The following is a 25,833-nucleotide window of genomic DNA, read 5'->3' as shown; positions in this document are numbered from 1 at the left end:
CTGTTATCAAAGGCATCCCACGACAGCTCCAACCCTGAGAGAAAATGTAGTGAAACGAAACTATTAGTGAGGAACATTTCAGGAAAGCAGGCATATCACAAAGATCAGAGAGGAGAAAAAAACACTTCTTCGGCAGAATACAAGATGTTTAAAGCTGAAGTTCAGCCTGTTTTAAGTGTTTAAGTGTTCTTTGGCTGTCTAAGATTTAATGGGACTCTAAAAGTTGTTAAACATCTAAGTGTAAACCTTGCTGAGATGTTTCGACTGAAGTGAAGATAGACTCAGTAGGTGACAGTGAGAATAAAGAATTAGATGATGATAAAGGTTGAAGTTCATATCAAGATCTGTATGTTATTGAAGCTTGTTTCTGATATGGGATTAAAAAATAAAAGCTCATTGTAACTTTTTATCTCACAATATGGATATTTTCCTTGCAATTCTGGTCAGTGAAGTTAGAACAAGAGGGAAAATACCGCCACCTGCTGACCAACACGAGAACTAATACATTCGGATGCAGAGAGTTTAATTACTAACTAGTCTCATTTAAGATAATGCTGTAGATCAGGACTTACTGTGATATTGTGAAGGTTTGTGAAGGAACATCAGGGGGTTCATGAATTTAAAGAAAAGCTAATAATTAATTAAATCATAAAATGTCAAATAGATCTTTTTAAAATAACATAAATCAAAATAAAATATTTAGGGGCCTACTAAAAAAATGTAATATGAAATATTTGATTTGTTTACATGCATGTCATGTGACCGTTAACCAATGACAGAGAGAACCGTGAACATGCAAATGTGATACTTAATCATTTTTTTGTTACTATTTTTAATTATTTGTTAAATAAATATCTAGGTAAAAGAAGTTCAATGACAAAAAAAAAATGTTAACAAAAAAAGACAGTAAATATTAAGGGATTTAAAAAAAAAAAGTGTTCAACATTAGTTGATGCATTATTAAAATGTTGAAATCCAGTGGTCAATGAATAAAAAAAAAAAGCAATCAATAAAAAAGTAACTATAGTCTGATTTACGAGTATTTTAAAACGTAATCTAAAAACCCATTTTTTGCATCTTTATTTCACCCATTAACTTTAGCACTCACTATTCTAATTCTATTCTTAAAAAATTAAATCTAACTATCTTTCTAATCTTTTTGTATTCTATCTAATTTTCTCTTCATTTATTATACAATTATACAAATAAAAACCTCTAACACTAGCTTGCTCTATTCTTTTTCTATTCTATCGGTTTTCTTTAAATGCTGTTTTCTGTGTTTAACCTAACTGAGACGTGTTATAGCACTTATATATCATTGCTCTTTTGTTGTTTTTGATTGCTTCCACTGTCCTCATTTGTAAGTCGCATTGGTTAAAAGCGTCTGCTAAATGAATAAATGTAATGTAAATGTAATCTAATGACAGATTCTTAATTTTGATAATCCATATTACATGCAATCAGTTACTAACCAGTTCTGTATGTATATGCTATATATGTGTGTGTGTGTGTGTGTGTGCTCTTGTTTTTGTGTCATATCAGGACACAACTCTGTATAATGACATGGGTATGACACAGGTATTACAAGGAGAGGGTGACTTATGAGGACATAACCCATGTCCCCATTTTTCAAAACGCTTATAAATCATACAGAATGAGTTTTTTTTTTGAGAAAGTAAAAATGCACAAAGTTTCCTGTGAGGGTTAGGGTTAGGTGTAGGGTTGAGCCATAGAATATACAGTTTGTACAGAATAAAAACCATTACACCTATGGGATGAACACACTTTACACAAAAACAAACGTGTGTGTGTTGTATCATTATATTATATTATATATATATATATATATAAACTGGCTGAGCTCTGAAAATTTAGACGTGGCGCCGGGCAAAGATATTTTCACCTTGCGTCAGTACATCCACTCTACGTCATGTAACGGTTACGTCAGTGACGCTCGGCGGAGCCTCTGATTGGTTCCTTTGGTTCGCTTTAGCTGCAGTAAGACAGTTTTCCTAAAGCCAACAACACCGTTTAGAACAAATTAAAGCTTTAAACACAGACAACAACATGCATTTTGGAGCTCAAATGTTTTTTTTTTGTTTTTTTTTGTAATATACATTAACAGTTGGTTTGATTTTAATTGCAATTTTATCTCCGAGGGCACTGAGATTTGATTTGTCCTCAGGAGAGAGTGGAGCGGCTAGACACTAACACACAGACTTTCTTCAACCAAGAAGGGTGACACAACTCAACTTCTCCACTTACACACTCTTTCGTGTCGTCCAAGATCATCATCTGTCAGGTCAGTGATATGTCCAGAGTGTTTCGATTATATTATCTTAAAGATACAGTGATAGGTCTGTTTATTGCTGTGTAAACTGATGGTTTATTGGCAATGTTGCTAGCTCATGTTAGCTCATTGATTTCACTTTAACATGTAATTTACTAATCAGAGATGTCATTTTAGCTAAACACCATACAAACATCTCAGATGCTCCAGGTGATCACGGTCAGATGTGTGATTTTATTTGTCGTGTCGATTTAAATCCCCAAACATCAGCAGAAATGGACTATTAGCATTAGCCAGTTACTGTTGTTATTGCATTATAGGTTTATGTTGCAATACTTTAAGCTCAGTCTAATGAAGCTGTCAAACAGAGATGATACGGAGAGAGATCTGTGCACAGCTTACTGCAGTGTTATACATAGATAACCACTGATTAGTCTACTTCCTGTGAGATAGTCACAGGGTCTAAAATAACATGGTATTACTCTGGTACAGAGCCACTGTCATAAAAACACGATAGTACCACAGGATGTCCAAAAAATACAATTACTCTGATAAAATGTCAAAAAACTTGGTTATGCCATGCTACATCCCCAAAGTACCATGGTATTACTATGATAAATGTCCAGAAATGTAGTCCTACAATGATACATGTCGAGACTGTATATCATGGAAATACCATGTTTGTTGGATACATTGAAAAACATAGTCATACCATGATAGGTGTCAAAAAACATGGTTTCACCATAATACACATCCACAAATCATGGTTTCACCATATTACACGTCCACAAAACATGGTTTTACCATATTACACGTCCACAAAACTTGGTTTTACCATATTACACGTCCACAAAACATGGTTTTACCACGATACGCGTCCACAAAACATGGTTTTACCACATTACACGTCCACAAAACATGGTTTTACCACGATACGTGTCCACAAAACATGGTTTTACCACGATACGTGTCCACAAAATATAGTTTTACCACGATACGCGTTCACAAAACATGGTTTTACCACATTACGCGTCCACAAAACATGGTTTTACCACGATACGCGTTCACAAAACATGGTTTTACCACGATACGCGTTCACAAAACATGGTTTTACCACATTACGCGTCCACAAAACATGGTTTTACCACATTACGCGTCCACAAAACATGGTTTTACCACATTACGCGTCCACAAAACATGGTTTTACCACGCTATGCGTCCACAAAACATGGTTTTACCACGCTACGCGTCCACAGAACATGGTTTTACCACATTACGCGTCCACAAAACATGGTTTTACCACATTACGCGTCCACAAAACATGGTTTTACCACGATACGCGTTCACAAAACATGGTTTTACCACGATACGCGTTCACAAAACATGGTTTTACCACATTACGCGTCCACAAAACATGGTTTTACCACGCTATGCGTCCACAAAACATGGTTTTACCACGCTACGCGTCCACAGAACATGGTTTTACCACATTACGCGTCCACAAAACATGGTTTTACCACATTACGCGTCCACAAAACATGGTTTTACCACATTACGCGTCCACAAAACATGGTTTTACCACGATACGCGTTCACAAAACATGGTTTTACCACGATACGCGTTCACAAAACATGGTTTTACCACATTACGCGTCCACAAAACATGGTTTTACCACGCTACGCGTCCACAAAACATGGTTTTACCACGCTACGCGTCCACAGAACATGGTTTTACCACGCTACGCGTCCACAGAACATGGTTTTACCACATTACGCGTCCACAAAACATGGTTTTACCACGCTATGCGTCCACAAAACATGGTTTTACCACGCTACGCGTCCACAGAACATGGTTTTACCACGCTACACGTCCACAGAACATGGTTTTACCACGATACACGTCCACAGAACATGGTTTTACCACGATACGTGTCCACAAAATATAGTTTTACCACGATACGCGTTCACAAAACATGGTTTTACCACATTACGCGTCCACAAAACATGGTTTTACCACGCTACGCGTCCACAGAACATGGTTTTACCACGCTACGCGTCCACAGAACATGGTTTTACCACGCTACGCGTCCACAGAACATGGTTTTACCACGCTACGCGTCCACAGAACATGGTTTTACCACGCTACGCGTCCACAGAACATGGTTTTACCACGATACGTGTCCACAAAACATGGTTTTACCACGATACGTGTCCACAAAATATAGTTTTACCACGATACGCGTTTACAAAACATGGTTTTACCACATTACGCGTCCACAAAACATGGTTTTACCACGCTATGCGTCCACAAAACATGGTTTTACCACGCTACGCGTCCACAGAACATGGTTTTACCACGCTACGCGTCCACAGAACATGGTTTTACCACGATACGCGTCCACGATACACGTCCACAGAACATGGTTTTACCACGATACGCGTCCACGATACACGTCCACAGAACATGGTTTTACCACGATACGTGTCCACAAAACATGGTTTTACCACGATACGCGTCCACAGAACATGGTTTTACCACGCTACGCGTCCACAGAACATGGTTTTACCACGCTACGCGTCCACAGAACATGGTTTTACCACGCTACGCGTCCACAGAACATGGTTTTACCACGCTACGCGTCCACAGAACATGGTTTTACCACGCTACGCGCCCACAGAACATGGTTTTACCACGCTACGCGTCCACAAAACATGGTTTTACCAAGATACACGTCCACAAAACATTGTTTTACCATATTACACGTCCACAGAACATGGTTTTACCAAGATACACGTCCACAAAACATGGTTTTACCATATTACGTGTCCACAAAATATGGTTTTACCATGATACACGTCCACAGAACATGGTTTTACCACGATACGTGTCCACAAAACATGGTTTTACCATATTTAGTGTCCACAAAACATGGTTTTACCTTATTACACATCCACAAAACATGGTTTTACCACGATACGTGTCCACAAAACATGGTTTTACCATATTACACGTCCACAGAACATGGTTTTACCAAGATACACGTCCACAAAACATGGTTTTACCATATTTAGTGTCCACAAAACATGGTTTTACCATGATACATGTCCACAAAACATGGTTTTACCATGATACACGTCCACAAAACATGGTTTTACCATGATACACGTCCACAGAACATGGTTTTACCACGATATGTGTCCACAAAACATGGTTTTACCACATTACACGTCCACAAAACATGGTTTTACCATATTACACGTCCACAAAACATGGTTTTACCATATAACACGTCCACAAAACATGGTTTTACCATGGTACATGTCCAAAGAAATGGCATTGCAATGTTACATGTCCAAAAACGTGGTTTTACCATGATGCATGTTCAGAAAATTTATTTACCCTGATGCATGTTCAAAAACATGGTTTAATCATGATACATGTCCAAAGCCCTTGGTATTATCAAAGATAAGTGTTTGAAAAAACCGTAGTATTACCATATTTCATTACCAAAAGAGGCCCCAGTCGAAGCCTATGACTGAAGAGGAACTCTGATTGTGTTTCCCAGGCTGTGTGCGTGTGGAGATCATGTGGAGGAAGGCGGTGCTGGTGGCGGTGTTGGCGTTGGGGATGGGGTATCTGTACCACACTGACCCACAGATGCCCACCCGCATGCTGGACTACATCAGCGAATCCCTGCCGCAGATGGAGCCCCGCCCCCCGGCGCTGGAGGAGGCCATCGCTCACAGCTGGCAGACCCTGATCACGGCTCCGGCCCGACGCTGGGCGAGAGTGGCAGTGGGGTGAGTCACCCTGACTGTGTTCCTCTGTTGTGCAGATTTGAAGATTTTATTGGTCACATGCACAGTGCCATATAACAGTATTACAGTAAAACCTACACCTGGTCATCTACTTACATTGTGCATTAAATATAAATAAAAACTAACAAACAAACCATGTTTCTAGTAGTTTATACATTCAATAATCAATTAGTTTGTTCAGATCATAATTTTTTTAACGCACTCATTAATTCATTAATCTAATCGAGGTTTTGTTCACATTTCGAGCCACATTCCTACATGCAGCAGGTCTGAACACGAGCCCTTCCCATCATGCCTTGTTTCCTCTGTCAGGGTGAATGCCTGTGTGGATGTGGTGGTGTCCGGGGTGGGGCTGTTGCAGGCGCTCGCTCTCGAACCCGGATCCGGAAGAGACCACGAGGTCCTACACACCAAAGAGGACCTGAAAGAGGCCTTTGTCCACTACATGGGGAAGGGTGCCGCCGCAGAGCGCTTCTTCTCAGATAAAGAGGTTTTTCAAAGGATTGCACGGGCGGCTGCAGAATACCACGGCGCTCAGGTGCGAGACGAAGCGTTTAATTACAGCAGGAGTGGGTTTTGTGGTCTCTGCCAAACTGTTTCCCTCTGGGCATGAATGGACGGAGATTAGCTGGTGTCTGAGCAGACGAAATCCTGTCTAACAGGTTTGACTGCCCTGATTCAGACCGTAGTGTGGTGAAATCCACAGCAGATGCTGAAGTGTGCGACTTTTAATCTGTCTTTCAATTTAGACTCTGGTTCTGCCTATGTCCTATAATATCTGGTTTAATTTTGGCATCTGCTGTAAATGGATCTTGAGATCCCTTGAGATCCAACGGTTTCATTTCAATGCATGAGAGGGGAATTGAGTTTCTGTGTCAAATTTAATTTAGCATAATCAACAGTAATTAAAAGGCACAGTGGCTGGACCATGAGTCTTATAACAGGCTATTTACACAACAACAACAATTTATATGAAAATGTTAAAGGGGGGGGTGAAATGCTATTTCATGCATACTGAGTTTTTTACACTGTTAAAGAGTTGGATTCCCATGCTAAACATGGACAAAGTTTCAAAAATTAAGTTGTACGTTTCTGTTCCAAAAATACTCCTTCCGGTTTGTCACAAGTTTCGGAAAGTTTTTTTCGAGTATGGCTCTGTGTGACGTTAGATGGAGCAGAATTTCCTTATATGGGTCCTGAGGCACTTCTGCCGGAAGAGCGCGCTCCCGTATAGCAGAGCACTGAGAGCACAACAGACTTCACTGATCAGAGCGAGAGCGTCGCCAAATGTCACAAAAGGAGTGTGTTTTTGGTTGCCAGGGCAAGACAACCCTGCACAGATTACCTAAAGAGAAACAGCATTAAGGGACCAGTGGATGGAGTTTATTTTTACAGAGCATCAACGGAGTTGTGCAAGTGTTTGTGTTTGTTCCCTGCATTTCGAAGATGCTTGCTTTACAAACAAGGCCCAGTTTGACGCTGGATTTGCACATCGTTTATTTCTTAAGGATGATGCAATCCCAAGGAAAAAGGGTCACGATCGTGTGTTGGAACCGCAGGCGGTGAGTAAAACTGCTTCAAATATCTCTGTGTTGTTAACTTAGCTATCGGCGTGTCAGCACATCAAGTAAATAACATGCGATGTTGTCATCAAACTGCACTTTCCACATGTACAGCTTAAAAAAAAAAAAAAAAAAAAAAAAGACGACAAAGTGGAACTTAGTCATTTTCCAAAACCGCTAAGCAAATATATACAGTTTCAATACATACCACATAGAGACGCTGTTGTTGCTGCTGCTCTCGTTCAGTTTCAGCCTCTGGATCTGATTCTGGATCATAAATAAACGGCTGAATCTGACTGTTAGCCATGGTTTGTTTTGGATGATGTTTTTTTCCTCACTGTAATGTCACAGCTTCCAAACGCTCTCAACACAAAATCCTACTGGCGCTCGTGATTCTTTAGCTCCACCCACACGTCACGCCTCCAGCCGGTCGTGTTTTTCCGGGAAAAATCGGTACAGACTATCTTTCTCTTATGAATATAATAAAACTAAAGACTTTTTGGAGTTATGAAGGATGCAGTACTACTCTATAGGTACTCAAGATTAACAGGATATTGAGTGAAAACGAGCATTTCACCCCCCCTTTAATCAAAACTATATGCAATCATTTAAAAGTATTAACAATGTAGAAAATCTGGTGATTTTGGTGATTTGCTGGCGAACTCTTTCAATCTAACTTCCCACCAGGAGAGTTAAAAATAAAAAAAAGTTATTATTAATATCCTGAGCCACATTACAGAATAATTTCCTCCAAAACACACTTGTAATTTTAATTTGAATTAAACTACTTTTTTCTTGTTTCTTGCAGCTCTATGTGGGTGGAAATGCTGCTCTTATTGGTCAGAAACTGGCGTCTAACCCAGAACTCGTGGTAAGTATCTGCTGTACTACTAAACAAGCTTAAACCTGGGATCACTAGATGGTTAAAGGAATAGTTCACCCTCAGACCATCCAAGATGTAGCTGAGTTTGTTTCTTCATCAGATTTGGAGAAATGTAGCGTTGCATCACTCGCTCACCAATGGAAGTGAATGGGTGCCGTCAGAATGAGAGTCCAAACAGCTGATAAAAACATCATCCAAGATGTAGCTGAGTTTGTTTCTTCATCAGATTTGGAGAAATGTAGCATTGCATCACTCGCTCACCAATGGATGTGAATGGGTGCCGTCAGAATGAGAGTCTAAAACTAAACTAAAAACATCCACAAGTAATCTATATGACTCCAGACCATCAATTAATGGACTAGTGTATTAATGCAGCTTTTGTCTTCACTAGACATTAACTGATGTGGATTATTGTGATGTTTTTATCAGCTGTTTGGACTCTCATTCTGACGGCACCCATTCACATCCATTGGAGAGCAAGTGATGCAATGCTACATTTCTCCAAATCTGATGCAGAAACAAACTCATCTTAATCTTGGATGGCCCGAGGGTGAGCACAGTTTCGGCAAATTGTCTTTTTTTGGTGTATCGCTTTAATGATGAAAGTCAAGCAATGCAAAAGCAGCACATTCATACCTGATTATAGTTTCCTAAAGTGTGCTGTTTTCCCTCAGGTCCTCTTGTGTGGTCCGGTAGGGCCGAAGCTTCATGATATGCTGGATGAACAGATCGTAGTCCCGCCCGAATCTCTGCAGGAGACCGATGAGTTCCACCTCATCCTGGAGTACAAGTCAGGTGAGACCTGCTCAAATCTGCAGCATCGTTCACCATAAGACCAGAAACATGTATGATTTTTTGTGTGTTTTTGTGTCTCCTCTTGGACGCCCCTTACAGGCGAACAGTGGGGTTCTGCACGAGCGCCTCAAGCGAACCGCTTTATCCTGTCTCATGACGTGTCCAATGGTGAAATGAGCACGCTGGAGACATTCGTGGCCAGTCTGGAGGACTTCCAGCCGGACCTGGTGGTTCTGTCCGGTCTGCACATGATGGAAGGGATGGGCCGGGATCTTTGGGAGGAACGACTGAAAGAGGTGCGAGATCAGAATCGCTCATCCGATTTGAAATAACAGTAATGCTCTGACAGAGTAACAGGGATATTTTGAGGTTTGTTGGACACTGCTGGCTCTTCACATATTGGTTCTCACGCTCTGTGTTCTGACGTCCTGCAGGCGGTGGTTGCCATCTCGGATGTGAGGAACGAGGTGCCCATCCACCTGGAGCTGGCTAGTATGACGGACAGGGACTACATGAACCGGATCCTGCAGGAGGTAGATGTGGAGGTTTAATGAAGGCTGGTGTTTAGTGTATATGGTGCACATAAGAAGGATTGTTGACCGATGCTACATCGCTACTTTTTTTTTTAATGCACCTTTTCCATACAGATGTGCTACTTCTGTCCAAACTAGGACTTTTATCAGAGTAGTATTTAAAAATATATATATATATTTACATACAATTACAGTTTTAAGTGATTTGCAGACCTTGAAATATTATAGGAACATGATCATAGATTGCATTCTTTAAAAAAAGCATAAAAAAGCAGTCTCGAGTCTCTGAGGTGTCTTTGTAGCACACCTAAACATGCGTGGAAAATGTTATTAGAACTAGCTACTAAATTAGTTATAAATGCCTATCGATATACAGCTATGATTCGCGAACCCCAAACTGACTCAAATGATTCGTGAACACGCGCCGAACTCCCGAACTGATTCAAATGATTTGCGATTCCTAAACTGACTCAAATGATTCACGCTCCGAACTCCCAAACTGACTCAAATGATTTGCGATTCCTAAACTGACTCAAATGATTCACGCTCCGAACTCCCAAACTGACTCAAATGATTCACTAACACGCTCCGAACTCCCGAACTGATTCAAATGATTTGCGATTCCTAAACTGACTCAAATGATTCACGCTCCGAACTCCCAAACTGACTCAAATGATTCGCTAACACGCTCCGAACTCCCGAACTGATTCAAATGATTTGCGATTCCTAAACTGACTCAAATGATTCACGCTCCGAACTCCCAAACTGACTCAAATGATTCACTAACACGCTCCGAACTCCCGAACTGATTCAAATGATTTGCGATTCCTAAACTGACTCAAATGATTCACGCTCCGAACTCCCAAACTGACTCAAATGATTCACTAACACGCTCCGAACTCCCAAACTGACACAAATGATTCGCTAACCCGCTATGAACTCCCGAACTGACTGATATTAAGTAAAGATCATGTTCCATTAAGATATTTAGTCAATTTCCTACTGTAAGTATATAAAAATTTAATTTTTAATTATTAATATGCATTGCTAAGAATTCATTTAAACAACTTTAAAAATGGGTTTCTCAGTATTTAGATTTTTTTTGCACGCTCAGAATCCAAATTTTCTAATAGTTTTATCTCAGTCAAATATTGTCCGATCATAACAGTAATATAATTTATTCCGCTTTCATATGATGTATAAATCTAATCGGATCCTGTGACACTGAAGCATTACAATAGAACAGCCTTCTGAGTGCAAGCTCTATAATGAAACCGATTATTTATAAATTCTTATCTCAAGCTCCTGGAAGATTCATTAGTCAGATGTTTTCTCTGCGTTTAAATCTAAGCTGGCATCTTCAGAGTTTCAGGTTTCTCCGTGCTCTTCTGTCAGCAGGTCATGCCCATCGTGAACTCTGTCGGTCTGAACGAACAGGAGCTGCTGTTTTTGGCTCAGTCTGGAGGCGGGCCTCACGCTGACCTCACTTCCTGGGACGGGATACCTGACGTGGGCCGGGTCAGCGACATCCTGCTCTGGATCCTGGAGCAGCACGGCCGGGCGGATCCACAATCTGAGGCCGATCTGACCCGGATCCACTTCCACACGCTAGCGTACCACATCCTGGCTACGGTGGATGGCCACTGGGGGAACCAGGAGGCGGCGGTGTCCGCGGGCGCACGTGTGGCCAGCAGTCAAGCCTGCGGTCTGCAAGACGTGGATATCACAAAGGTGATCCTCAAGGCACCTTTGACCTTCCACAGCTCGTTCTCCGAGCCGAGGGAGAGCCTAGCGGTGGACCCGAGCCGACCGGTCACCGTGTGGAGCAGAGGGAACGTCTCGTTCCATCTCACACCGGTCCTGGTGTGCAAACACCCGCTCAGGACTGTGGGATTGGGCGACGCCATATCAGCCGAAGGCCTTGTGTTCTCAGAGCTCACGCCCCGGCCCGAGCTCTAAGAGACGTCTCTCTCCGTCCATCCTTCTGAAGACACGTCCTCGCCGTTAGATCCTAACGCTGGAGAAACAGACTCGGAGGGCGTCAAACTACAGGATGCTTTCAAAGCGAGCTTCGGATGCACTGTTGTACTTTTGTCTGAAATCGCATTTCGTGAAAAAACGCACTGAATGCAATGACATCAAACCAGCGTTTGAACCAAAAATGAACGTTCGGCTCATCATCCGCTCAACACTGAATCGAAACGACCGTCTTATAAACACAGTACAGTGCAGAAGTCACATGGTTTTAGCGAAGTATATGATGACTACTAATGAGTTTTTACTATGATTAGAGATCAGACAGACCTGAAAGTGAATTTTAGAGTCTTAAACATCTCAAATCTCCATTAAGACGCTTTTATTTGGTGTATGAACATTAATACGTAAGCGGAACCGGATGCACTTCAGGTTTAGATCCAGTCTAGTTAACGTGAAGCTCTCTTATCCTAATGAAGCAGAAGTGATTAAAGCAATGTTCATGGGGTTAAACTAAAGTCTAAATAATTCCTGAATAGTAGTTTAGATCACGCGCTTCCCTGAGGCTATTATTCCATGCACATATTACTAAGTACTATTCGTTACTCTTGTCTTAAACGTATCTAAATGTTGTTAAAGCTGTAGGTTTTTGTCATCATTTGTATATAAATAGAAGAGAAATCGTAATATTCTTCCATTCATTCTGCAGGTGTGAATCATGATGCTTCCTGGTTACACTTCATGAATCTGTACATACAAAAGATGTTACTTTTTCTTATTAGTCATGCATTTCCTTCCAAACATCTTTGACGTATGATTTTGAATGTTTTATTTGGGACGTACTAATTAATCTCGATATGTGAATTGCTATCAGTCTTAAACCAGCATTAAAGCCCATCTGAGGCTTTTTAACGAATGCATAGTTTTAGAAGTGTTGAGCAGTGTTTGTAAAGCAGTTTAAACATGAATGGTTTACACACAATGTGTTTGTGTTTCTTGAATAAGGAAAGATTCGGATCATGAACCTCCTGTATTTCTGTTACACTCCATATTGATGCGGTTAGTTTCTCAAACCAACGAAAGACTTCTAGCATTATTGGATTTTACATCCTTCATCACTGTATTTAGATTTGGAATAACACAGTAGATGTTGAGTCATGGTGTGAGAAACTAACAGAAACTTTTAGACTGTATGAAATGTTTTATGGTTCTAGTTTGCACTCGTTATTATGCAGCAAATTCTTTAAGGGTTACTGGGAAAAACATCCTTCAATCTTAAACATAACTACTAGAAATATTAGATCTGTTAACTTGAGTATGGAATATTTTTGTATTAATAAAACACTTCTGTACCAGGTATAAAATGACTTTGTTTCTTTGCATTACACAGCACTGCATCCTAAAAATTAGTCTGCAGATTGTGAAAAAAAATATATTTTTTTACCTAATTTGATGATTCTAAATTTTTTTATATAGTTTTTGTTTTTTACAAAATACAAATAAAAATCTAATTAAATAGAATTTATTTAATTGTGCATATTTTATATATATATATATATATATATATATATATATATATATGAGGAGCTCTTTTCCAAAATGCTATATGACATTTTGTTAATATTTAATTCATCCAGTTAAAATGGTCTGTTGGCTAAGACTGAACATGTTAAAGAATGATTGCTAAATGAAAAAAATATTTTTGATTATAAATTAAAAATTTTTTTTTTCAAAAATAATTTTTGTTTTTAATGTCTTTTTTTTATAAAAAACAAACACAAAAAAACAACCACAAAAGGAATGCAACATATGACATCAGGGACTCGTACTATAAATGAAATAAATTAAAATGCATGACATAAATAACAGCCAAATTAAATAGTTACAAAATAACTGGTAAAAAAAAATATAAAAAAACATGCATAAAAATACCACTAATTAAATAAAAATAAGACTGGAATTAAGACTGGAAGTGCTCAACAATGAGTTGTGAAAGTAAATAGTTTAGACTGAAATAAAAAGAATTACACACAACTAACTTGCAATTATTCTTCAATTTGAATTGAGATTGCAAACAGGAAGTTGAATTTGAATTCCATAAAATTCAAATAAATTCATGATAGACCTTAATTATGTATTTAACAATGAAGCTTTAAAGTATATATTACATATGATTACAACATGAATTTCATAGAAATTATTATTGCATGAACTTTACACACACACAATACTTTATTATAGTAAATAGGCCTTTTAACCACAAATTAACATTAAAAACATACTCTGTAAAATAGATTATTAAAATTGCAATAACAAAAATATTGTTTCACGTGATAACTTTGAAATTAAGATATTGCTATTTTTTCTACATTAAGTGAATGTATAATGTTAGGTTCTGTACTTCCATTAGGAAGAAAGATTGATGTTAAAAGTCTCACATTCTCACTGATATGTGATAATGAATGCTATGAATTCAGTTCCACTTAGTGTAATTCAAATTCAGTTCAACATCCTGTAAGGTGAAGTCCATTCAAATTCATTAATTGAACTGAATTAAATTCTGAAATTTGCACAGCCTTGGCAGGGGTCAGTAACCTCTTCTGCATCAGTAACTGTTAGTAGGCTAGTATTATTCTGAGTAACAGTTACTCTCCATGTCACTTTAGCATGCTTGTTTACAGCAAAAAATATTTGTCGCAAGGGAGAAACTTACAAAACCGTAGGCAGTTCTGAAATGAAAATTGTACTCACCGAACACTTTAACGATGGTCACCTCCTCATCGGCTGGGTCGAAGGAAATAAACGTTTGTAATTAATAAATGTTATTTGTTAATACATCTGGGAGCATACACGCTTTAGTTACGTTTATAAGAACTCAACTTCAAGATAATAAATATTTGGGGGTGTGGCTAATATGATATATTGATATTCATATTCAAAATGTTAAAAAACTAATTTCTGCACAAATAAAACCCTCTTTTTTGAACAGTTTTATTAATTATTAACTTCACAGTACTATCAGTAACTATTGTATTTTTGGTGGAAAATTTGTTTGTTAGATAATGAATGTTCACAATTAGAAATAAATGTTATTTTTTACATCTAGGAGCATACAAGCTTAATTAAATTTATAAATACTTAAAGTTGACATTCTGTGCTGTTTCACAAAACCACCTGTATATGTCTGGGGGCGTGGCTAATGTGATATATTAATAATACATGATGTTATTATTATTCAAAATAGTAACATTGTTTTGTGTAAAAATCTCTTTAAATTATAATGATTTAACGTGGTAACATGTTTGTACTGTGTGAAACCTGAAAACATTTTTGTTATAGCAAATACAGTCTTATAGAAATAAAAACAGAGATCTATGTGATGTACTAGGTGCAAGAAAAAAATACAGATGAGATTCAAAGAACTGCACAAAATAAATGATTTCCTCCACTTTATGAGGTCTCAGTTTGTGTTAGCTGATAAACAAAGTTTCTTACACAAATCCATGCCAAATTACAAACACTAGCATCATGAACATAGCATCTGTAGACATGTTTTCTATAATAAATTACAAATATTATAGGTGACTACAACTTTAAATGTCTATGCATTATCTTTCAGTCTTTTTTACTTATTATTTCAACCGAACAAAGACACATGTAAGTGGGCCCACATATTTAATGATTTACTAAAAACGGCTGTGTTTAAAAATTGGAAAGAAATAAATACCGCTAACTTGTAATCAAAACATATGAAAAATAGTAGCAGTAGTTTTAATGTGTGTAGAAGTAGATCTATGTGACTTTCTTGAAGTAAATATAATTCCAGGAATAAAATGAGTGTCTATTTCTTCAAAAACAGATCTAGATACTGAAAACAGGTTGTGGATTGTGAAAGCTTACAGATAAACATTCAAACTTACACTCACACCTGGCTCAAAAACAGCTCATTAAATTGGCCCAAATGTACATCAAGCACTCATCCATTCACAGTGAATAACTTAAAATGAATAGTGATGGGACACACACTAACAAAACACACTCACACGAAGCTAAAGAGGTATTACAGCTTAAAAAGATTATTTTATAATTTTGTTTCCACCATGGAATTAGAGAATCAAAAAGGTAATTGTGAGTTTTTATCTCATAAGTACGACTTTTCTGACTCACTTGCAATTCTGAGTTTCTATCTTGAAATTCTGATGATTTGTTTTTTTAATTCTGAGTTTGAATCTTGAAATTCTTTTTTTTCTTCAGAATTCTGAGTTTGGATCTTGAAATTCGGACGTTTTATTTGTCAGAATTCTGAGTTTGAATCTTGAAATGATGCAGTTTTATTTCTCAGAATTCTGAGTTTGAATCTTGAAATTCGGACGTTTTATTTGTCAGAATTCTGAGTTTGAATCTTGAAATTCTGACGTTTTATTTGTCAGAATTCTGAGTTTGAATCTTGAAATGATGCCGTTTTATTTCTCAGAATTCTGAGTTTGAATCTTGAAATGATGCCGTTTTTTTTCTCAGAATTCTGAGTTTGAATCTTGAAATTATGCCGTTTTATTTCTCAGAATTCTGAGTTTGAATCTTGAACTGATGCCGTTTTATTTCTCAGAATTCTGAGTTTGAATCTTGAAATGATGCCGTTTTATTTCTCAGAATTCTGAGTTTGAATCTTGAAATGATGCCGTTTTATTTCTCAGAATTCTGAGTTTGAATCTTGAAATGATGCCGTTTTTTTCTCAGAATTCTGAGTTTGAATCTTGAAATTATGCCGTTTTATTTCTCAGAATTCTGAGTTTGAATCTTGAACTGATGCCGTTTTATTTCTCAGAATTCTGAGTTTGAATCTTGAAATGATGCCGTTTTATTTCTCAGAATTCTGAGTTTGAATCTTGAAATGATGCCGTTTTATTTCTCAGAATTCTGAGTTTGAATCTTGAAATGATGCCGTTTTTTTCTCAGAATTCTGAGTTTGAATCTTGAAATGATGCCGTTTTATTTCTCAGAATTCTGAGTTTGAATCTTGAAATGATGCCGTTTTATTTCTCAGAATTCTGAGTTTGAATCTTGAAATGATGCCGTTTTATTTCTCAGAATTCTGAGTTTGAATCTTGAAATGATGCAGTTTTATTTCTCAGAATTCTGAGTTTGAATCTTGAAATTCGGACGTTTTATTTGTCAGAATTCTGAGTTTGAATCTTGAAATTCTGACGTTTTATTTGTCAGAATTCTGAGTTTGAATCTTGAAATGATGCCGTTTTATTTCTCAGAATTCTGAGTTTGAATCTTGAAATGATGCCGTTTTTTTCTCAGAATTCTGAGTTTGAATCTTGAAATTATGCCGTTTTATTTCTCAGAATTCTGAGTTTGAATCTTGAACTGATGCCGTTTTATTTCTCAGAATTCTGAGTTTGAATCTTGAAATGATGCCGTTTTATTTCTCAGAATTCTGAGTTTGAATCTTGAAATGATGCCGTTTTTTTCTCAGAATTCTGAGTTTGAATCTTGAAATGATGCCGTTTTATTTCTCAGAATTCTGAGTTTGAATCTTGAAATGATGCCATTTTATTTCTCAGAATTCTGAGTTTGAATCTTGAACTGATGCCGTTTTATTTCTCAGAATTCTGAGTTTGAATCTTGAAATTATGCCGTTTTATTTCTCAGAATTCTGAGTTTGAATCTTGAACTGATGCCGTTTTATTTCTCAGAATTCTGAGTTTGAATCTTGAAATGATGCCGTTTTTTTCTCAGAATTCTGAGTTTGAATCTTGAAATGATGCCATTTTATTTCTCAGAATTCTGAGTTTGAATCTTGAACTGATGCCGTTTTATTTCTCAGAATTCTGAGTTTGAATCTTGAACTGATGCCGTTTTATTTCTCAGAATTCTGAGTTTGAATCTTGAACTGATGCCGTTTTATTTCTCAGAATTCTGAGTTTGAATCTTGAAATGATGCCGTTTTTTTCTCAGAATTCTGAGTTTGAATCTTGAAATTATGCCGTTTTATTTCTCAGAATTCTGAGTTTGAATCTTGAACTGATGCCGTTTTATTTCTCAGAATTCTGAGTTTGAATCTTGAACTGATACCGTTTTATTTGTCAGAATTCTGAGTTTGAATCTTGAAATGATGCCGTTTTATTTGTCAGAATTCTGAGTTTGAATCTTGAAATGATGCCGTTTTATTTGTCAGAATTTTGAGTTTGAATCTTGAAATGATGCCGTTTTATTTCTCAGAATTCTGAGTTTGAATCTTGAAATGATGCCGTTTTGTTTCTCAGAATTCTGAGTTTGAATCTTGAAATCATGCCGTTTTATTTTGTCAGAATTCTGAGTTTGAATCTTGAAATGATGCCGTTTTGTTTCTCAGAATTCTGAGTTTGAATCTTGAAATGATGCCGTTTTGTTTCTCAGAATTCTGAGTTTGAATCTTGAAATGATGCCGTTTTATTTGTCAGAATTCTGAGTTTGAATCTTGAAATGATGCCGTTTTATTTGTCAGAATTCTGAGTTTGAATCTTGAAATGATGCCGTTTTATTTCTCAGAATTCTGAGTTTGAATCTTGAAATGATGCCGTTTTGTTTCTCAGAATTCTGAGTTTGAATCTTGAAATCATGCCGTTTTATTTGTCAGAATTCTGAGTTTGAATCTTGAAATGATGCCGTTTTGTTTCTCAGAATTCTGAGTTTGAATCTTGAAATGATGCCGTTTTATTTGTCAGAATTCTGAGTTTGAATCTTGAAATGATGCCGTTTTAGTTCTCAGAATTCTGAGTGTGAATCTTGAAATTCTGACGTTTTTTTTTTTCAGAATTCTGAGTTTGAATCTTGAAATCATGCCGTTTTATTTGTCAGAATTCTGAGTTTGAATCTTGAAATGATGCCGTTTTATTTCTCAGAATTCTGAGTTTGAATCTTGAAATGATGCCGTTTTGTTTCTCAGAATTCTGAGTTTGAATCTTGAAATGATGCCGTTTTATTTGTCAGAATTTTGAGTTTGAATCTTGAAATTATGCCGTTTTAGTTCTCAGAATTCTGAGTGTGAATCTTGAAATTCTGACGTTTTTTTTTTTCAGAATTCTGAGTTTGAATCTTGAAATTCTGACGTTTTTTCAGAATTCTGATTTTTAATCTTGAAATTCTGATGTTTTTTTTCTCAGAATTCTGAGTTTGAATCTTGAAATCTTAAATTTTTTCAGAATTCTGAGTTTAGTCTTTTGTCACAATTGCAAGACATAAACTCAGAGTTGGGGAAAAAAAGTCAGAACTTTGAGATAAAAGTCACAATTACCTTTTTTTATTTTATTACATGATTTAATAATGAAATGTTCTTCCATAATTTACTCTGCCTTCTTGTCAACTTTCTCTCCTTTCATTGCTGCACGAACACTTGACCACACTTCCGTGTAGAGCAGCGTTCCCAGGAACACCACGGCCGTGCCGAACCAGTGCCAGGCTGTGAAGGGATTGTTGAAGTACAGGATGGAAATAATGAGACTCAGGAATTTGCGAAGCGTCACTACTAGTGTAACTGTGAGCGACGCACACTCTGTGGTCAGAAAGAACACGCCGCGGATGCAAACATATCTGAAATATCAGGCTAAGGATAAAGTATCCAATGAAACATAATGACTGTAGACAGATTTCTCACCATGGCTTTCTACAGTTCTATCCAATAAAATCCTATAAAGAAAATGACAAATATGAAAGGATACTGGGTGATGATGTTCATCAGTAGGTAAAACCACAAGACAGGCACAGACAGACCAATCAGAGGCACTTCCACTGGAGCTTTGAGAGAAAGTCACTGGTTTGTCATTTCAATCAAAGTAAGACTTTTTAAGGCACACATACACCATTCAAACATTTGGGGTTTTGAAAGAAATCAGCACTTCAATTCAATAAGGTTGCATTATATTGATCAGAAGTGATCAAAAGATTTCTATTTCAAATAAATTCTGCTTTTTTGAACTTTCTATTCATCAAAATATGATCTGTATCATTGCAATTAATAATTAATTGCGATTTAAATTGTAATAATATTTCATAATACTCCTGTTTTAATATCGCATTTTTGACCCAATAAATGCTTCTTTGGTGAGCATTCTTTAAAAAAACATTTTAAACTCTTACCGACCCCAAACATTTGAGCGGTGCTGGCTAATTTACTGTATTAGTCCCAACAGAATGGGACTCACAGCTCTGGCTGAAGAGCACGGCGTGTCTGTAGATGTCTGTTGACAGCAGAAGGAATCCTGGTAATGGCAGAAAGTGCTGAAACAGGGCAGAAAAATCCCTCTCAATACCAATGTTGCACACTTGAATACAGCATCATACAGTGGCAAGAGAAAATTTGGGAACCCCTTGCAGAATCTGTGAAAATGTGAATGAAACAAAATAAGTGAGATCATACAAAATGCATGTTACTTGTTTTTTATATTCACATTCAAAAGTTTGCCTGCAGGAGCTGGAGGATTTTCCTGAAGAACAGTTCTCAGTTTAACTGTTCAGAACAAACAAGGGACTCATGCACAACCATCACAAAACAGAAAGACAGACGTGGATCATCAGGTAACCACATAACCAAGGGTTCACAAACTTTTGAATGGCGACATTTAAAAAAAAAATGTAAACCTCTTAAATATCTTACTCAGGGCAGTACTGAAATAAAAAAATAACATGCATTTTTTATGATCTTTCTTACTTTGTAAAACAAATATTCTCAGATTGTGCAAGGGGTTCCCAAACTTTGGCATTCCTCTGTATGTTCAGTTAGGGACTCACATTGTAAAACAGAGCCTCCTTGGAGTGTTTGCCATACTCCTTGTACAGAGTTTCCTGGAAAATGCCCATTCTCGCAGACATCAGCAAGGCAAACGTCAGCATGGCGATACCTGAAACACCACAGCATTAATGCAGTCAAATATGATGCAGAATAACTAACCACATATACGTACATGTCTTCAGAACTACTGATACTAATTCAGCAGTTTGCAATAAGTACACTATTGTTCAAAAGTTTGTGGTTGGTATGATTTTTTATATTTCTGAGCCTCTTGTGCTAATCAAAGCTGTATTTATTTAATAATAAAAGTAAAATACAGTAAAATCTGTAATAATATTTCATACTTTTGCTATGCGTTTTACTACATTTTAAAATTGTGATGCTCCACTGTATTTTCAGCATCATTCCTCCAGTCTTCAGTGTCACATGATCTTCAGAAATCATGATGATATGCTGCTCAAGAAACATTTCTGATTATCATCAGTGTTGAAAACAGTTGTGCTGCTTCATATCCGAGCGTAAACCGTGATATGTTTAGTTTTTTTAGGATTCTTCGATAAACAGAAAGTTCAAAAGAACAGCATTTATTTAAAATTCAAATTCAAATCTTAAATCTTAATTCAAATTATAAATGTCTTACCTGCTAAATAAAAGTATTAATTTCCTTTAAAAAAAAAACCTGACCTCAAACTTTTGTACATTAGTAATTTATACTACATTATGCAGCATGCAACCATTAATAATAATGCAATGATGCATATTGTTATTAACGCCAATTCACAAACTAATTTAATTTTTAAATGGTAGTATATTTTATACAGTTTGCAAATGCAACTCTTAAATGCAAGCATTGTCTGAGTGTGAATGTGGAGAATATTACCCAGAAGCCAATGCATGAAGGCATAAAAACCATCTTCCTCTGTGGCCCCTTTCTCAGCATTCTGCATAAAGATCAAACCTGATGTATTAGGTTCAGATAAATGTGCAATAAAGTACAAACTATCACTGGAGTGACTCACCACTTGTTTGGCAGACATAATAGTGCAGATGAAAATGCCCACAGACACCAGCACAATGGAAAGATATTTACTCGCCGAATATCTGCAAGTAATAACGTGCCTGAATAATATGCACAAAAAAAAGCAATGAATTGTGCATGATCTTCAGCCTACCTTTTCTTCAAGATGACAATACCGAGGATCATGTTTGCGATTAAAGATCCCTGTGATCAAAATAAGAAGTTACAGAGATCTATAAGACACAGATTTAAAGCAATTAAATAAATGCAACTCACCGATCTGAAGATCATGTGCAGAGGCATAGCGATGTTAAAGTTCAGGGCGTAGTTATTGATCACGCTGACGGTGAAGAACATGGTCACCATGATCACATAGTTACTGCAAAGACAGAAATGCATTAAAAGTCATGAAATTCTCATAGGTAGGAGGGAAAAAATTAAATTGAAATAATGCAATGCATATATATGAGAAATACTTAATGGATTACTTACAAATTGTACTGATTTCAAATTATATGACAACAATTATAATTAGTAATGCACTCTACTACATTATGCTTATTATGTAATATAATCTGAATACTTTTTGATTACTTTTGACATACCTGGTGCATCCCACTGAATATTTTATATAATAATCTTGTTTATATATCATATCAAGTTGTTAAAGCAAATTATTTATTAAATCGAATTAATATTGTTGACTGACACACCATGTCACTGTGACAAAGCAAAACGTTCAACTCTCACCTGTAATAATATAATAATCAATCACTGCCTTTTACCTCGTTCAACAAGTAAAAACAGGTTGTTTGAGTAATTATTATGCATTATATAATATAATTATGCATTTATTTATTGAAAAAAGAATGAATGAACGAATGCATAACATGATGGGACTGTTATAATCAATGACATTTACATTGTTCTGACAAGCCTGTTATCATTAAAATACATGCATGCGAGTACAATATTAACATATTATTAACCTGAGGGGTATGTGTGGCTTTTTGCGTCCAAAGTTTGTCTCAAAGATGAACCCTTCAAGTGCAATAAAGGCAAACTGAGCAAATGTGACAATATTCCCACATCCTGGGAAATCCCTGTAACACATTGAATTTAAAGAAGCAAGAAATAGCAGCATATAAGAAGTTCAAATGCAGTGAATACAGACTCAAATATGAAAAAAAAAGATCATACATGATGAGAGAAATGAAACTCACCTAACCAAAAGTTCCAAAAACACAACATTGCTGCAGCAACCAACGAAAACTAAAGCAATCGCGAATAACGTATTCATTGTCAAAGTCTAAAATTATAATTATTTCAGTTTTAAACTAATCCGGATGTTGGCATTGTGAATTATAAATGTCTAAACGTTCCAGCACTAGTGAACTAGTGATACTTCAATGAAAGTCTCCCAGCAATACACAGGTCTTCCTGCTTCCTACTGCGCCTGTTGGGATTTGTAGTTTTTTGGCTCTAAATCAGAATGTATGCGGACAGTACTGAAAACTACAGTTCCCAGAAACGCAACCAAAAGCGACTAGGTTCATTCAAACTAACTCAGCATTTGCGTGAGAGTATTATAATTGCGAGAGGAAGCAGTGATAATAAAATAGCTTTTAAATAAAAAAGTAAAAAGAATAATAATAAACGTTATCTGAATTTATGTCACCGCGTCCCAGCGTCATTTCAGACGTTTAAAATATTTCTACGTGTTTCCGGTGTCGTGGCGATCTCTCACACACACACAACAGTTTCACACATCATTCAGTAAACCATCTGATAAACAGCACAAACATGATTTCGTTAACGGACTCACAGAGTAAGTAAATTTTACATCATATCTGCTTGTGTTAATGTTATTTTCTCAGATATAAATGTTAAAAATACTGCTTCAAAGCTGAAATGGTGAGGAAGGGATGAATGGAAATGAATGAGGATACACGGCATGGCCTCTTACAGAACAATCAAATCACTGCTATAGTGAAACTATGTCATCTATTATTAGAATAATTGTGATCCCATTAAAATACCACTTCCATTATGTTAATGTACCCTCGATCAGTATTATAATTTAAAAATATGTTATCTATCTATCTATGATTATAAAATGATATTTACTGAAGTGCTGTGGAGTCCAATGCAAAGACCATGGAATATGATAATCAAACACTGCAATATTGTGACTGTGTGGACCACAAATCTTTTTTCTGAGAAAAATTTTGTGAAATTGAGATTTATGCATCATCTAAAAGCTGAATAAATCATCTTTCCATTGATGTATGGTTTGTTATTATAAGACACTATTTGAAAATCTGGAATTTTGAGGGTGCAAAAAAATCTAAATACTGAGAAATCACCTTAAATGAATTCTTAGCAATGCATGTTAGTAATCAAAAATGAAGTTTTGATATATTTATGGTAGGAAATTTACTAAATCGGTTCATGGAACATGAGATTACTTACATTTGTAATGCAGAACTGATAAAAGCTGTTTTTTACAGAGATCGGGATGGGGCTGACGGGCTTCGGCGTCTTTTTCCTCTTCTTCGGAATGATTCTTTTCTTTGATAAAGCGCTCTTGGCCATTGGAAATGTGAGTGTTTGCTTCAACACAGAAACAGTTGTTTGAATGAACAAAAATGTGACGTAAACGCTCAGATTTGTGTTAGGTGATTAACTGAACCTGGATGTGTTTTTGTGTTTGCAGATCTTGTTCGTCGCGGGTCTCTCGTTCGTTATCGGACTGGAACGGACGTTCAGGTTCTTCTTCCAGCGGCATAAAATAAAAGCCACCGGTTTCTTTCTGGGAGGTGTTTTAGTGGTGCTCATCGGATGGCCGATTGTAGGCGTCGTTCTCGAAGTCTACGGATTTTTTCTCCTTTTCCGGTGAGTCGTTTTGTTTTTTCACGAAATATAACCCCTGCTGAGATCTTTAGGTTGGTTTTGCATTACCATAAAGAGTTTTATTTCACCTAAACCAACAATATGCACAAGTAGCTTGAAATCACAACAATTGAACCCGGAACCGAATGGTTTGCAAGCAAAAGCAGAAAGTGAAGCACTTGTAATAAAACAAGAATCAACATAGTCTGCATATCACATTTTCTGTGACTTAAGTTCACAAAACAGCGTCTGTGTTGGTAATCTCTAAACCCTATAAATAACCATGTTATAGTTTCTGCTGTTATTTGATACGAGTAGCAATCATTTAACACTATTTTAAAACTATTGATTTCAAAACAACAGATATAAACTCCATGCATGCTCATATAAGACATGTTTTTTATTGCTGGTAGAGTTTAGTAGGGATCCACCTTATTCGTTTCGTATTAGCTTTAATATGACTTGATTATAATTTGGTGTCCATCTGTTTTCAGGGGCTTTTTCCCAGTAGCGGTTGGCTTCATTAGGAGGGTGCCTGTTCTTGGATATTTACTGAATCTTCCTGGTATCAGCGGAGTAAGTTAACCACAGTCTGCTGATTATTTTATCACTAGCTTGGTATTTGTTTGCTTGTGTAGGTGACACATGACTATAGTAATGTTGTTCTGTTTCTCTTTTAGTTGGTGGATAAAGTCGGCGAGAGCAACACCATGGTATAACGGTCAACACTTTAGTACTTTCTTGTAGTTTTCTATGAATGGCTCATATTTATATTTGTAATAATAGTGCTTCTGGTTCGGCGTCTTGCTGGAAAACATTTCTGAACGACTTTTGATACTTTACCTGTGAAGACGTTCAGGTGTTTTTTTTTTTCTGGGACTGCTTACCAAACCAAGTCAGGCACTGTTTTTGTTACTGCATCACACGTCTCCCCCTGCAGGGGGCGACAGGGACCACTAAACCCCTAAATGACCACAAGATGGGCAGATCAAGTGAACCAACCACAACTGAAAGGAATCACTGGGTTCTGAATGAAATAGTTTCTGTTTTGTTTTTTATCATGCTTTTACACGCCAACTGTTCTGTTTTGCTCTTTTATTTGTCAAAATCTAATTAGGACATTTTTCCTCAAGAGCTCCACCTAGAGGAGCGGAGACTGTTTCATCATCTCTTCACCAAACCTGTGACATGTTATAAAACATGACTGACTTGTTTAAGAATTTGTAAATACTTCAAATGTGAGACTAATGTACATTTTTACGGACCTGTTTAATAAATGGATTATATCCTTT

General features: G+C 36.8%; 3 protein-coding genes across 7 annotated transcripts; 2 read left to right on the top strand and 1 right to left on the bottom strand.

Annotated features, from left to right (window-relative positions):
• The first annotated feature begins 1,985 nt into the window (after positions 1-1,985).
• On the top strand, positions 1,986-13,214 carry LOC113066584 (ADP-dependent glucokinase). Of its 5 annotated transcripts, none has more exons than XM_026238491.1 (8): positions 1,986-2,302; positions 5,856-6,090; positions 6,421-6,646; positions 8,479-8,541; positions 9,228-9,348; positions 9,448-9,644; positions 9,783-9,881; positions 11,277-13,214. In XM_026238491.1, the coding sequence occupies exons 2-8, from the start codon at positions 5,876-5,878 to the stop codon at positions 11,838-11,840; spliced, it is 1,485 nt and encodes a 494-aa protein (XP_026094276.1). In that variant the 5' UTR covers positions 1,986-2,302; positions 5,856-5,875; the 3' UTR covers positions 11,841-13,214. The 5 variants fall into 5 exon arrangements, with proteins under 5 accessions (XP_026094276.1, XP_026094277.1, XP_026094279.1 ...); XM_026238492.1 differs by having other exon boundaries at positions 1,987-2,302; positions 11,280-13,214; XM_026238494.1 differs by lacking the exons at positions 1,986-2,302; positions 5,856-6,090 and having other exon boundaries at positions 6,504-6,770.
• Positions 13,215-18,004: 4,790 nt separating this feature from the next.
• On the bottom strand, positions 18,005-23,100 carry LOC113066582 (UDP-xylose and UDP-N-acetylglucosamine transporter). Its single transcript, XM_026238489.1, has 10 exons — positions 22,873-23,100; positions 22,639-22,752; positions 21,926-22,028; positions 21,804-21,853; positions 21,651-21,732; positions 21,512-21,572; positions 20,631-20,740; positions 20,045-20,120; positions 19,562-19,637; positions 18,005-19,433 (listed from the first exon to the last, which is right to left on the bottom strand). Exons 1-10 carry the CDS (start codon positions 22,947-22,949, stop codon positions 19,187-19,189), a joined length of 996 nt encoding a protein of 331 aa, XP_026094274.1. The 5' UTR covers positions 22,950-23,100; the 3' UTR covers positions 18,005-19,186.
• Positions 23,101-23,300: 200 nt separating this feature from the next.
• Positions 23,301-25,832, top strand: LOC113066583 (vesicle transport protein GOT1B-like). Its single transcript, XM_026238490.1, has 5 exons — positions 23,301-23,477; positions 24,160-24,251; positions 24,366-24,544; positions 25,036-25,117; positions 25,222-25,832. The coding sequence occupies exons 1-5, from the start codon at positions 23,453-23,455 to the stop codon at positions 25,258-25,260; spliced, it is 417 nt and encodes a 138-aa protein (XP_026094275.1). The 5' UTR covers positions 23,301-23,452; the 3' UTR covers positions 25,261-25,832.
• The last annotated feature ends 1 nt before the right edge of the window (position 25,833 follows it).

Source organism: Carassius auratus, chromosome 50 (genome assembly GCF_003368295.1).
Source record: "Carassius auratus strain Wakin chromosome 50, ASM336829v1, whole genome shotgun sequence".
Lineage (NCBI taxonomy): Eukaryota > Metazoa > Chordata > Actinopteri > Cypriniformes > Cyprinidae > Carassius > Carassius auratus.
Note: the sequence above shows the minus strand (reverse complement) of the source record. Positions and strands in the feature narration are given on the sequence as shown.

Coding starts and splice junctions, on each gene's coding strand:
- LOC113066582 (XM_026238489.1), bottom strand. CDS start 22,949: ATGAATACGTTATTCGCGATTGCTTTAGTTTTCGTTGGTTGCTGCAGC. Junction 21,733..21,803: donor ATTGTCATCTTGAAGAAAAG/GTAGGCTGAAGA, acceptor TATTACTTGCAG/ATATTCGGCGAGTAAATATC. Junction 19,434..19,561: donor CTGATGAACATCATCACCCA/GTATCCTTTCAT, acceptor CTGATATTTCAG/ATATGTTTGCATCCGCGGCG.
- LOC113066583 (XM_026238490.1), top strand. CDS start 23,453: ATGATTTCGTTAACGGACTCACAGA. Junction 24,545..25,035: donor GGATTTTTTCTCCTTTTCCG/GTGAGTCGTTTT, acceptor ATCTGTTTTCAG/GGGCTTTTTCCCAGTAGCGG. Junction 25,118..25,221: donor ATCTTCCTGGTATCAGCGGA/GTAAGTTAACCA, acceptor TTTCTCTTTTAG/TTGGTGGATAAAGTCGGCGA.
- LOC113066584 (XM_026238491.1), top strand. CDS start 5,876: ATGTGGAGGAAGGCGGTGCTGGTGGCGGTGTTGGCGTTGGGGATGGGG. Junction 8,542..9,227: donor CGTCTAACCCAGAACTCGTG/GTAAGTATCTGC, acceptor GTTTTCCCTCAG/GTCCTCTTGTGTGGTCCGGT. Junction 9,349..9,447: donor CATCCTGGAGTACAAGTCAG/GTGAGACCTGCT, acceptor CGCCCCTTACAG/GCGAACAGTGGGGTTCTGCA.